Source organism: Peromyscus eremicus, chromosome 19, assembly GCF_949786415.1.
Source record: "Peromyscus eremicus chromosome 19, PerEre_H2_v1, whole genome shotgun sequence".
NCBI lineage: Eukaryota > Metazoa > Chordata > Mammalia > Rodentia > Cricetidae > Peromyscus > Peromyscus eremicus.
The window spans coordinates 53,165,108-53,178,972 of NC_081435.1; the positions used below are offsets into that span (position 1 = coordinate 53,165,108).

Genomic DNA, 13,865 nt, shown 5'->3' on the forward strand with positions numbered 1-13,865 from the left:
TTCTTGTCCTGTGCCATTTAATAATAAATTACGTATAAGGAGTTAAATTTTTTATAGATAAATTTTAGAGAATTCATAATAAATTAATTCTCTTAAGTTATATACAAAGAACAAAACAAAAAACTGAAATTATTTTGTTTAGCTCATTTTAGTTGTTTTAGTATTACAATTTATCTTAAATATTTGTGTCAAAATGTATTCCTTGTAGTTTTAAATTAGAAAAGATTGATTTGGTGAAAAAGATTTTTAATAAAACATTAAAAAGTCAGAGACATATAAATGAAAAATAATTATTGGTCAGTACTCTTGTGAAATGTGTGATTTTGGAGTTCTATTTACATCGAATGTATTTATAGTGACATTTTCAATGGTAGGAAATATTGATGCGTATGTTGCTTTGACAACATGATTCTGTGGTGTTTATCTCTGTTTATGTAGTGACTACCCTTTCTAAACTCTGAGTTACAATGTATTCAAATTTGTTTTCTCTAACACAAGGAAGAACAGATGAGGCAGTGGAGTGTACCGAAGGTAGTATAATCCTTTGGTGGTCTGCATGCTGGTTACTCTGGGGAGAGGTGCAGTGTCCCAGCTTACTGAGTGCAGTGATGAAAAAATACTGGCTCTAATAAGTCACTTGGATTGAAGAGTACAGTGTCATACTCCTTAAAGTTGTGTAAAGTTTCTTCGACACTCTTGAGCAGACACTTCTAAAGTAACCTTCAGCTGACTTCGTATGGCACATAGGCCCAAAGCGCCTCCATATTATTAGAAATAGTGAATATTTGCAATTCTTGATGTAAATTTTTAATCTTAATAAAATTTATTTTAAATACTCTCATAAATATTTGTTTAGATTATTTTATTTCTTAAGATGCTCTTTAGAAGCAAGCATAGTTTCTATAAAAATTTCAGGATGGATATATCATTTGATACAATTTTATCAAATATTAAATATTCTGGAAATAATATTGATAAAGATTTTCAAAACTGTAATGTTTTAACTTAATTTACATACCGCTTTCACCCTGGAAAGAGAACTGAAAATCCATTTTAGTATAAACTTTTAACTTGTTTCAATTAACCAAAACATTGTATTTAAATTGTAATAAGTAAATATTAAAACTTAGATTACCTCCCCTTAGTGTACTGTCACATTGGTTTATAAAATTAAAGTTGTGGATAGCTGAGTATTTTTTCAATTGCTGCTTCTTTGATCCATTATGTAGTCTTTCTTAGGTTCTTGGGTAAAGTAAGATAGTAATATTTCCTGGTTTTCCTGTCATTCATCTCTATGGTGGCATGTAAACTACTAATAATTACTGTTTTGATCCTAATACAGAGTTGTGAATCAAAATTCTCCTATAAAGAAGTTCCAATCCCACATCTGTTAATCGTACAGAAGGGAAGCCATGTAGAGAAATCTTAACCAAACTTCTCTTATCTCTTACATTTTTTTGCCTAATTGCATGCATGTTTGTTTCTTTAAACTACCTAACATGTAGGAGACCTTTAAGAATAAATATAAAAGAGCACTGCTGTTTGCCTTCCAAGTGAGCATGTGGTTGTTACCCTGTCCTGCTGTTTCTATAATTGTACAGTTCACTATGCAGTTTTTTCAATGATAAGAACAATCAAATAATTTTCAAATAACTATTTAGAACACAGAGATGACAATGTAATTGTACAGTTGCTATAAAATTTTCAGATGGAAAACATCAGTTCCAACTTTTTTTCTCAAAAAGCCTACAAAACTAAGATACTTTATAGTTGATAGGTTGATACATACTGTGAACAGTATCCTCTACTACATCTTATTTTAATGTAGAGAAAATGATGTCTCCTATTCCATTTTGTGTATTTTATTAGAATATTATTAGGACAAGGGGTATGGTTGAAAAGGCGAAGCTCAGCTGTGGTTTAGATTAGTGAGACCATGCAAATTTCAAACAGTCTTTTAGGAGACCAAAAGAAAGGCTTCAAAGATGGAATACAAAATATGACAGAAACATCTAACTGTATTACAATTGCATGAAACATCCTCACTGAAAAGAAGTAGAGTGATGTGCTGACCTACCTATCTAGAAACTAATCTATGCTGTAAGATGAAAGACAGCAATTGTACATATTGTGTGCACAAGTTGATACCACTGTTAAACTGGTTTTATGTAGTATGAAAATACCAGCCTTAGCGTAGTGATATGACCATAATTCCAGGACAGGGAAGACTACGGTGGGAAGATTGCAGATTTACAGAGCTACATACTGAGACCTCATCTCAAGCAAATAAACCAAAGAATATATTCCCATATAATACTTTATGAATCCTGTATACTTGCAACTTATTTCATGTTCATTTTTGTCTTCATAATATTTAATGAGTAAAAAAAACTGATGATGACTGTTATGTCATAAACTTGTACTCAGGTTATTTATCTATCCTGTGTGAAAGGTGTATGGAGGATGAAAGTTAATTCTGAAACTGCTCTGCTTCCCCTAAAAGCACACCATACTTTGGTCTAACTATAAGAAAAACACAAATCCCAACTGGAGAACATTCGACTGCTCAAAACTGAAGTGGTCGTTAAAAACAAGGAATGTCTGAGCAACTGTCACAACCAAGAGTGTCTTAAGGAGACACAGTAAATGCTTCTGATATCTTAAATAGGTCGTGGGGGACAACACAAATGGTTCATTAGTTGTGATATGTGTAATGTACTAAGATGTTAATAATAGGGAAACTAGTTTTAACATACACAGGAACTCTCCTCTACAGTAGCCCACAATAGTTCATCAAGTTTCCTGGTATTTTAAAGTTAAAGGTTTTTGTTTTTGTTTTTAGATCATTTATGAAATACCTAAAACTTTGAACAAATTATGAATGAGTTTGTTTATTTAGATTTTGTAACTTAGTGAAAGTTAAACAGTCCTGAGTAATACAACAACAGTATTCTTACCTGTTCCCTATTTATATGACTTCTTCATTAACTGTGAAAAGTTCTAAACTAATAACATAACAGTTCATAAACTGCTTCTCTTAGTTATACTATTTGTGTTGTTGGAAGTTAGGTTATTCAAAATTAATCTGTTTTCTCTTACTCTATTTGTAGATGAATTAAATAATTTTGGGCATCCTGGTAAGTATTGTAAACAAAGTTCTATTTTAGATTGTTAAGTTTGATATAGTAAAGGTGCTATAGACATTCTTGCCTACTTTCTTAGACTACTGCTTACACGAAGGTCAATTTAAAGCAAGTAAATACAAAAATAGTATTGATTTTAAGACCATAAAGACCGAAAAGTATTTTGGATAACAATAAAATATCAATACCAGAACCAGCAATGTAGCTGAATGAGGAAAATTACCTATTGCCATACCTGATTACCTGTGTTTGACCCTTAGAGCCCACGTGGTGGGAGAAGAGAACCAATTCTTTCATGTTTTCCTCTGATCTCTATGTGCACCGTAGCCCCCTACACAAAATAAATAAATAAATGTAAAAAAATATTAACAATTTGTTGTGGTGGTGGTGGTAGTGGTGTGTTACTGGGGATCAAACCCAGGGTCTGGTACATGCTCAGCCAAGTTCTTAGCTGCACCACCCAGCACTGATGCTTTTATGAAAAATCATTTTATGTGCTCCTTATAGAAAGAAGTACATTGTTTTTAATGAGGAAGACTAGATGCATATTGACGAAGTGACACATTACGTTTCCAAACTGTCAGACATAGAACATCCCTGGAGTGGTTGAGCAGGTGCTCAACCTGATGGAAGGCAGTTAGTGGAAAGAGTTTGCAGTAGATGGATAAATTGGTCTGTAACTATAAGAGACTAACAATAACAGTCTCTAGACAAGTTTTGATCAGAACAGATTTCTGAACATGCTGAGCTAAAGAGAAAGCCATCACCTGGGACAAAGACATTTCAGTAATGAGGATCATGTAAAGAAAGAGGATGTCAATATAAGCTGTGAGCATTCTGAAAGACAAGGATGGAACCATGAATAGATTTAATCAAATCAAACAGAAATGTATTAAGAAGGCATTCGGTTATTTAATATTTGCAGAAAGCCTATTGGTCTCATTATTTTACTACCATAATTAGTTTGCTTAATTTTGTTTTTTCATGGTGCTGGGGATTGTGCTCAGGGGCCTGGTGTGTGCTGGCTGTACACTCTTCCACTGAGCTGCTCCTCCAGCACCAGTTTGCTTAGCTTTGTGTTTCAGTCAGAGGTTCTGTCTGGATTCTGCTGACTGTATATAAGCACATTAGACAAGGCAAAGCCACTGTGAGCAACAGATAATTTTTGCTGTAGTATCTTCAAATTCATGTGAAGCTCAGAAAGAATTGCTTCAATTGTCCCAGACTAAAGACTGTTTGAAAACATCCTAGTAATTGTTTCTCTTGGTGTTGATAGAATCTCTTTCCTTAAATTTGTCTTCTGTGTCTTGCCCTTTAAAAAAGATGTAAAATTGGGGCTGGAGATGGCTCAGAGGTTAAGAGCACTGGCTGCTCTTCCAGAGGAACTGGATTCAATTCCCAGCACCCACATTGTGGCTCACAACTGTCTATAACTACAGTTCCTGACACCCTTACACAGGCATACACACACAGGCAAAACACCAATACACATAAAAAATAAATGAATAAATATTTTTTTTAATGTAAAAATTACTTCCTAAAAACTGTAGCATATACCCACCACTAAGTTTTTAACATTTCCGGGCCTGATTTTCTTTATTCTCCAAGATTCAAAGAAACCAAACCTTGAGTTTAAAGAAAATGAATGTGTAGTAAAGTTTGTAGTTGACTCCCATAGCGTCTGTAATATTAAATGTGCAGATAAACTACCCTCCTCCCAAGTACTGGGCTCATGAAGGATTGAACTTCGTCTTTCCCTGTGTCACTTCCTGGTGGTACTGGAGAGTGAATGTGATTTCATTCTATGTATGATAATGATTAGCCCACATATTTTTGTCAAAAATCTTTTAATGATAAATTAACTATTAGTAACCATATTCTGTATTTTTTTCCTTCTAAATTATTATTTATATTTATATATGAAGTACCATATTACGTACTGATACATATATATATATTGTATAATAATCCAGTCCAGTAATTAGCATTTCTATCTGCTTAGATATTATTAGTCTATGTGTTGGGAGCCTTCAAGAGCTTCTCCTTTAATTATTCTTAAATTCATAATTGTTAGAGACATAGTTGCACTATTATGCCATATAACATTAAATCCCTTCTCCTGTTTTTTGTGCCCTGTTGTTCACCCTCTGACTGTCTCTCCTCCTTTTTCTAGCCTCTCTGACCTCTGCGCTACTATTATAGCATTTTAATGACATCTTGCTGTCAGCATTCATTGCTTTTCTTCTCTCATGAGCTCTGAGGATATGCCACGAATAACGGCGTCTGTTTGCTCTCTTATCTTTGTGCAGATAATAAAGAACAAACAACTGGCCAGCCTTTGGGTGAGTTGAGTTTAAAGTACATGATCGAGTTTAATTACAGTTTAATTTTTTTGGTTATCACGAAGGAATTTACAGTATTTAATTTGATTGATTGAAGGACATTGGAGCAGATTTTTATTTTGGGTAAAAGAAATTATGGAAGAACCACCTTCAAAAAGATACAGATTTTGTTTTTGGTTTCAATCGGTTTCACGTAAACAACATGTAAACAAAAAGGAACACGCATGCTCCACAGAGGAAGAAGTAGTTATTGCTGTCCTCTGGTGAGGTAGAAAGTAGGAAAATCCCATGTGGGTGGCAGTGAGTCTTGAGTCTGTTTCCCACCTTCTACGATTGGAAGAGAAGGATGTAAGATAAGATTAAATGGGGGTAACATTGAAGTGTGCTTTGAAGAAGAAGACACAAGGGAGAGTCTCCAGGAGAGCCGTTCAGAAAGGCTCGGTAGACTAACATTAAGAGAGTAGAAGTGGCAACATTGATCTATGGCAGTCAGGTTAAAATAATGTCTAATTGAATTTTATCAGAATTTTGAAAACCCCCCCCCTTTTTTTTTTTCTTTTTTCGTTTTTGTTTTTTGAGATAGTATCTTAACATAGCCCGAACTCACTATCCAAGGATGACTTCAAATTCCTGGCTCTTCCTGCCTCCGCCTCCCAAATTCTGGGATTAAAAATTCAGTGCCAGCCTAAAACATTTTGTTAATTCTTCAGACTAGAAAGGAGGATACTCATGAAAATAAAGAAAGATTTGTTAGTCAGGCCTTGGCGGTGTACTCCTTTTATCCCAGCACTCAGGGAGGCAGAGGCAGGGGGAACTCGGTGAGTTTGAGGCCAGCCTGACCTACAAAGGAGTTTCAGGACAGCCATAGCTACACAGAGAAACCTTGTTGGAGGTAGGGGATGGTGGTGAGAAAGAAAGACTTGTTAAGCCATGAAATTTTTTCAGTTGACCAATTTCCTTGTCTTGAAAGGATTGAAGAAGAAAATGGAATAAGGCTAACTGTAGAACCTGAATAGAGGCCAAGATTCTGTAACTCAAACAAAAGCTACCATCTCATCTAGAAGTAGAAAACTATTGGGAGAGTTAAACTAAGACTTAAAATTAGGAATATGGGCTGAAAAGATGGCTTAGCCATTAAAGGCTAAGACTTACAACCAAAAGGACAAAAAAATTAAAATTACAGATCAGTTGTGTGGTTCTTCTGTAGTAGAATTCAGCTTTAAAGTGAAGACAGGCTGGTGAACTGGTCCGTCTGTCCATTTCTGTGTGCCAAGCACTGCAGTAATGAGGTTTCCACAGCGCACATCCAGAGGAAGCAAGAGCTGGGATTTGGAGGAATTAACCAAGAGATAAAACTGCAAGGGAAAGAAAGCCACTTGAAAGGTTAATAAACAGAAAACATCAGGAGTCAGGACATTGGATTCACTCATTGGAGGAAAAAGTGCAGCAGGAACAAACATGGTAAAGGATAGGGTGTCTTAGGTAGGATTTCTGTTGCTGTGGAGAGACACCATGACCACGGCAACTCTTTTTTTTCCTCCTTTTTATTCTTTGTGTCTTTCACATCATGCATCTCCATCCCATTCATTTCCCTGTCCCTTCGTATCCATCCTCTACCCTTGCAACCTCCCTGCCAAAATAAAATAAAAGTTATGAGAAAAAAGAAGAGAAAGAAGGAAAAAATCAATCTCATCATGGAAGCTATAGTGTGACACAGTGAGTCACACAGTATACCCTTTTATCCATATATCTTTACTTGCAAGTGTTCATTGCAGAGTCATTGGTCTGGTTTGAGGCCCCTGGTCTCTGCTACACTATCGATGCTGGGCCCTCACTGGAACTCCTCTTGGTTATCCTGCTGTTGCCCTGTGTTGTGGAGATCCTGCAGCTTTGGGTTTGCAGGACAGATCCCTTCACGTGCTCCAGCAGATCACAGATAGAGTGGATGTTGGGGTGGGCTAACACATTACCCTGGTTCTGGGCATGGGTAGTTGCAGGGTTGGTCAGCCTCCAGCTCTCCCTTGTCCTCACCACCAAGGTGGAGTGAGCTCTCCAGCACTGTCCTATTGTAGCCATGAGCAAGGGGTGGAGCCAGTTCTGGTTTCATGTCCTCAAGGACAGATCACACCTACACCTTCAAGGTCAGCTCTGCTGTGTTGCCCAGGTCTAGTATAGAGACCACTCTCCTGAGTGCTACAGGTGATGAGTGGCAGGACCAGCTTTCCCCTCAGGCCATGGCAACTCTTATAAAGGAAAACATTTCATTGAGATGACAGCTTACAGTTTCAGAGGTTTAGTCCATTATCAACATTGTGGGGAGCATTGGCAGCGTGCAGGCAGACATGGTGCTGGCAACATCTCGATCAGAAGGCAACAGGAAGTATAATGAGACACTGGGTTGGCTTGAGCCTATATGACACCGCAAGGCCTTCCTCCACAGTGACACATTTCCTCCAACAAGGCCACACCTAATAGTGCCACTTCCTTTGGGAGCCATTTTCTTTGAAACCACCACAAGAATAAAGTACATACATTACTTTAGATTTGAGAATGCAGCAGCTCAGGTGATAGCAAAGTACAAGGATGATCACAGGATTGGGCAACAGTAAATGTGAAGGCCCCTGATGTTGAAGAAGACTGTCTTTTAAAAAAAACTGCTTCATTTCATTCATAATGGTAAAATTTCATGTAGTTAGTTCTGTTCTTTCCCAACCCTCACTTGGTAAGAAAGACCAACTAATAGTGACCTGAACAAAGCCATGGCTACTGTATTGTGTAGTGAGAAGCATGTGTGGTAATGACGAGCACAATGACAAGCAGATAATGCAAGTTCAGCAGTGGTTACTTATTTTGCTTTATGAAATGTATAATTTACTCCTGAAATGTAGACTCTGTCCTCATTTTTTGTGGGTGAAAGCTTAGCCAGGTGTGGAGGTGCATGTCTTTAATCCCAACACTTGGGAGGCAGAGGCAGCGGATCTCTGTGAGTTCAAGGCCAGCCTGGTCTACATAGTGAGTTCCAAGACAGCCAGAGCTACATAGTGAGACCCTTTCTCAGGAAAATAACAACTACTTAACTCTAAAATTCGCTCAGAGTTATGTAATTGGTGTCTGATTGGTGGTTGATACCTGGGAGTCAGCAATTCTGTAGCCCCTGTTGGGTCCGTTGCAGCATGTGCCATTTCACAGACAGTGGAATTCTAAGAACAAAATAAACCGAGTATCAGGTTAACTCTTATTGTGAGGTTCACCAAACACCAAATATCTCATGTCTGTGACCGTTTATAAAGTAAGAAAATGAACTTTATAATAGTATGTGGTATATCCCATAGTAGAAATGGATAAATAATCTTAAATTATTCTTAGAATATGGTGATTAGGTTTGTCTAGGGGAGTCAAGGAAGGCTTTCTTTATGAGGAAAGTTCAAGTGAGAATTTTTAAGGATAAATTAGGAGTTCTCATGTCGATTAAGCTAGAATGTTCTCTAAAGAAGAAGGGAAAAGACTTGGTGAGTGAGGAACTGTGAAGTAGGCAGTGTGGGAGGGGAACAAATAGGTCAGTACTGCTGGAGGGTGGAGTCTTAGGGTAGGACTGCCAATCATTAGGCTGCTGATACAGTTATCTAATAAGTAGTAATAGTATTCCAGAATTCACTAGATTAAAAAAAAAAAAAAAAAGCATCAACCAGGCATGGTAGTGCACACCTTTAACCCCAGCACTTGAGAGACAGAGGCAGGAGGATCTCTGTGAGTTTGAGGACAACCTGGTCTGCATAATGAGTTCTAGAACAGCCAGGACTAAAGGGGAAAAACCCTGTCTCAAAAAAAACTATCAGTTTTATTTTATCTCCTGGTTCTGTGGGTTTTACACATGGTTCTTCTTGGAGTCTCTTATGTAGTTATAGTCTGTTGGTGACCAAGGCTACACATGTAAGAAGGCTTCACTTTCATACCGTGGCACTTAGTGAGGACTGAGAAGAGACTCTTCCCCTCTGTCCTGCCTCTTTCCCTGCCTGAGAAGCTGCTGCTTTTTTAATATTGTGCTTGTATCTCTAAAGCGAAGGCTGTCAGGACTTCTTCAATCCACAGCCCAGAACTGGCAGTGCCACCACATATTATATACTGCTTGGAGAAAGTCAGAGGGCAGCACATGTGAGGTGAGGCTGACTGTACTGCACAGGGCAAAGATACCAAGATTCCTCATGGCACCTATTACAGTGACAAGAATGTGAATGGCTCTGTATGCCAAACTGAGGAGTTCAGACATTATTTTGTAAGATACAGAGTCATTAAAAGATTGGATGCATCAGAGTAACAGGAAGTCAAATTCAGTTGAACTAGTCAGATTTGATGCTAATTCTGTATTTTTTATAAATATTCAAAGACTTAACAAATGCTTAATAGTGCTTAGAATGAACCAGACCCTTTTTTAGGTGCTTAGGAATATGAACTCATTTTGGATAACTTAGAATTATTAGACATGGAATTGATGATGTAGCACTGTGCCAGTTTTTGAAGAATGTCTACTCCTTTAAGTTCTGGAAAATGTCTAGGATCCTCTAGTAAGTATATTTCCAAAGTGGTTTTGTTATTCTTTTGTATAATCAAATAACATTTTTATTTCTTTGTTTTCTTTTTCTTGGTGCTGGGGATTGAACCCAGAGCCTCACATGCTAAGCATGCACTCAACCACTGAGCTGCGCTCCCAGCCCCATGTGTAGATAGCTTGTGTTCAAGAACTTGTGGGTGGCTCTTACAGTACATTTTTTATAATAAATTTCTTGAATTTATTATCTAAAACTCATGATGACTTGCTTGTGTACTTGCCATTTTTAAATTTTCTTTATTCCTCTCATTTCCTCAAATTCAGTACTGTTCCTTTCTCTGTCTGGTCTCTTTGCCACAACCATTTCCTAGAATGGGTCCTTGTCATCTTGTCTCAGCCCGTCTCTACTTCTCTATTCTAAGTCCACTCCAGCTCTCCTGCCAACCAGGAACTGCTTCACAAGTAGATTGGTCAAGGTAAGACCCACCATCTTCCTTACCAGAAAAATTTTAAAAGTTATATAATCTAGTTTTTTCAAGATTATCATTGACAAAAATTTTATAAGAGTTTTGGGCAATTATTGATATTTTCACATTCTCACATTCTTGGACTCTTGTATTCTATAAATCATTCTTTCCCAAATACAGTTACATATGTATCACTGAGTACGTATATCTATATAATAGAGGTATATCTTGAAAAAGGCATCATTAGACCCTATAGGTCAGTTTCTCAGTTATTGTCCTAACGCATTCAGGAAATGTAGTAAATACTGAGGATATGAGGCTGCTGCTGACAGACCACGATATGCTGCTGTTCAGCAGTAACCTTTTTTTTTTCTTCCATATGTAGAAGTCATACTTTACATAATGATGAAACTTGGAATTTTTAAAATAAAATTTAACAATGAAAAGCATTATATAATAACTATATAAAGAAGTAGTGTAGTTTATAGTGATTACTGTCAAGTATTGTGTGTTTTATGTAATTCTCAGCTCTAATTTTATACAGCTGGCAGTGCACAGGTCTCTTGAAACTTTGCTGCCACCGTACTACCCCCAAGACCATCAAGAAAGATGCAGTGTTGAAGTCTCTTAAGTACTAAGCTTGGCACAGCCTTCATAACTGTTCAGGCCAGGCCAGGCCCCTAAATAGGCTAGCTGATACTTTTTAAGGCATAAGTACATATTGTTCGCCTGCCAGCTCCCCAGAACACCTCTTTCTGTCTGAGCAAAGTCAAAAAAATAAACTCAAAAAAATTCCTCAAAGTAGCCTTATCCCAGGCAAACAGGAAATATGTCTTTAAAAAGTTAAGAAGGAAATGAAAGTTGCCCTCTGAACTACACACACACCATCATGCCTGTGTGTCCACATGCACATATACTATGATGATGATGATGGTGGTGGTGGTGGTGGTGGTGGTGGTGATAAAATTTTTTGAATTTAGAGGTAGGAGGAGACAGTTCCCCCACATAACTACTATAGGAACAAATGTGGTCCTTGTGAAGTTCCTCCTTTTCTCTCTTTGGCCTTTCCTTGCTCTGTGAATTCTTCCTCCCCTCTGGAGGTGTTTGTTTTACTTCCTCCTTTCTCAGTAAAACAGAACCTTCCAGGAGAGCGAACTCTGGTGTATATTTCATATGTAACTAATAAGTATCCTTTGTCTGATTTGATGTTTCAGCATGTTGTGTTCTTAGTCTCCACTGCAAAGTAATACCTCTAAAATGAAATTTAATGTCATCTTACTTGAAACACTGTAGTCTTAAAGTTTTTCATTTTAATACTTCTATAAATTTTAATCTTTATACCCTCCTCTAATTCCCAACCCCCCCCCCTTTTTTTCTTACAGCAAAGGACAAAGTTGCTCTTTTGATAGGAAATATGAATTATTGGGAGCACCCCAAGCTTAAAGCTCCTTTGGTGGATGTATATGAATTGACCAACTTATTAAGGCAACTAGATTTCAAAGTTGTTTCATTGTTGGATCTTACCGAATCTGAGATGTGCAATGCTGTGGATGAATTTTTACTACTTTTAGACAAAGGAGTATATGGTAAGCTATTTCTAATACTCATAATTACATGCCATTCCTATTAAACACATTAAGAGTTGGAAAGTCATGGGCTGGAGAGATGGCTTAGCAGTTAAGAGCACTTGTAGGTCTTCCAGAGAACCTGAATTCTATTTCCATAACATGATGGCTCACAATCATCTGTAACTCCAGTTCCAGATGATCTGGAACCCTCTTCTGGCACACAAGTGGTGCACAGGCAAAATATTCATACATATAAAAAACAAAAAGGAAAAAAAGGTTGGAAATCAGATGAAGGTAGGTAAACATACTGTTGAATTGAAGAGTTTTGATATTCTTGCAAAAAAAGATAAATTTTATCTTTATTCCAAATGAATAGCTAATTAGCTTAGTATCTTCTGTGTTTTTTTTAATCTTGTTAGAACAACATTCTTTTGTTGTTGTTGTTGTTGTTGTTTGTTTGTTTTTTTGAGACAGGGTTTTTCTATGTTATAACTCTGGCTGTCCTAGAACTCCCTTGTAGACCAGGCTGGCCTTGTTGAACTCACAGAGATCCGCCTGCCTCTGCCTCTCGAGGGCTGGGATTAAAGGTGTGAGCCACCACCGCCCAGCCAGCAAAACATTGTTCTTATGAGAATTCTTACCTATCTTTCATTATTCTTTATTGACTGTAAAAGTTACCATACAGTATTTAGTGTTTAGTAAATTTAGAAATTTGACCTTGTAGATTATCAGATAACAAAACATTCATATATGCTTAATATTATGTAGGTTCTTTTAAATATAAAATGTTGTGATAGAATATACATTGTATTTGCTTCCTTCATCCAATTATTGCATGGTATTTTCTAGTTGTTTATTAGGATCTAGAATTTAATAAGGAAATGTTGGACAGTGCGTCTCCCTCATATCCATCCCAGTCTTCTGTCCTATGCTGAGGATGTAATTCAGTCTGTAGAGCCTTTTATGTGCTAGGCAGAGACTCTACCACTGAGTACATATCCAGCCTTGCCTGCCTATTAATTAAAATTCTGTGCAGATACAATTCAAGATGTAGCCATACATTTTTAGTGGTTTTTCCCCATTCTTTTTCTGAAAAGTACTCAAAATACTGTAGATCTGATAAAGAATTTTATGAGCCAGAATATGCTGGTAGTAGTAAGAATTTCCTTGCTAATTTATTTCTTATAATGTATTTAGCCTTGAGTTTGGGAAGGCTAGCAGTTGAGCTCATTCCAACTGTCTTTCAGATTGTACTTAGCATAACTGTTAACATTTGAGTGCCCAGAATGTGGCATCTCCTGGCCTGGAGTTAGGCTTGCAGATAATAAACAAAAAGTGTCAAAAAAGTGTCAATTTGACTTTCTGACATTTCAAATTATTTTATTTCAATAACTAGAGATATAGCTTTCTTGTTTACAAGTAGGTTGACATGGTGAGATAAACTTGGTAGAATTTCTAATGATTCTTAAGTAGAATTTTTAAAGGAACAAAAACCACCCTTTTGAAGATTTAATAAACTGTTGTTAAAAGGATGATGAAAAGCCTCAAATTTCATTTAAATGAATTTTTTCCTCTCAATAAGGAGGGTTACTATTGTAGTACACATAAATAACAAGGTAGCTACTTCAAATTTTCCATTTCTACCATTATGCTGATTTTGAAACAAAAGTTTTCTCATGAGCATTATAAATTGATGATTAATGGGTGTATTCATCCGTTTTTCTTTTTCTTTTTTTTTTAAGATTTATTTATTTATTTATTATGTATACAATTTCCTGTCTGCAAGTATTCCTGCAGGC

At 36.7% G+C, this 13,865-nt stretch overlaps 1 protein-coding gene across 2 annotated transcripts in view; it reads left to right on the forward strand.

Moving 5' to 3' along the window:
* Window positions 1–13,865, forward strand: part of Malt1 (MALT1 paracaspase) — a 54,650-nt gene that overhangs the window by 18,668 nt on the left and 22,117 nt on the right. The window contains exons 7-10 of one of the 2 annotated variants that reach the window (XM_059245980.1): window positions 499–531; window positions 3,111–3,137; window positions 5,453–5,485; window positions 11,881–12,084. In XM_059245980.1, coding sequence (XP_059101963.1) covers window positions 499–531; window positions 3,111–3,137; window positions 5,453–5,485; window positions 11,881–12,084 — 297 coding nt within the window. The remainder of the gene's footprint in view (window positions 1–498; window positions 532–3,110; window positions 3,138–5,452; window positions 5,486–11,880; window positions 12,085–13,865) is intronic. The other variant, XM_059245981.1, reaches the window with a different exon arrangement.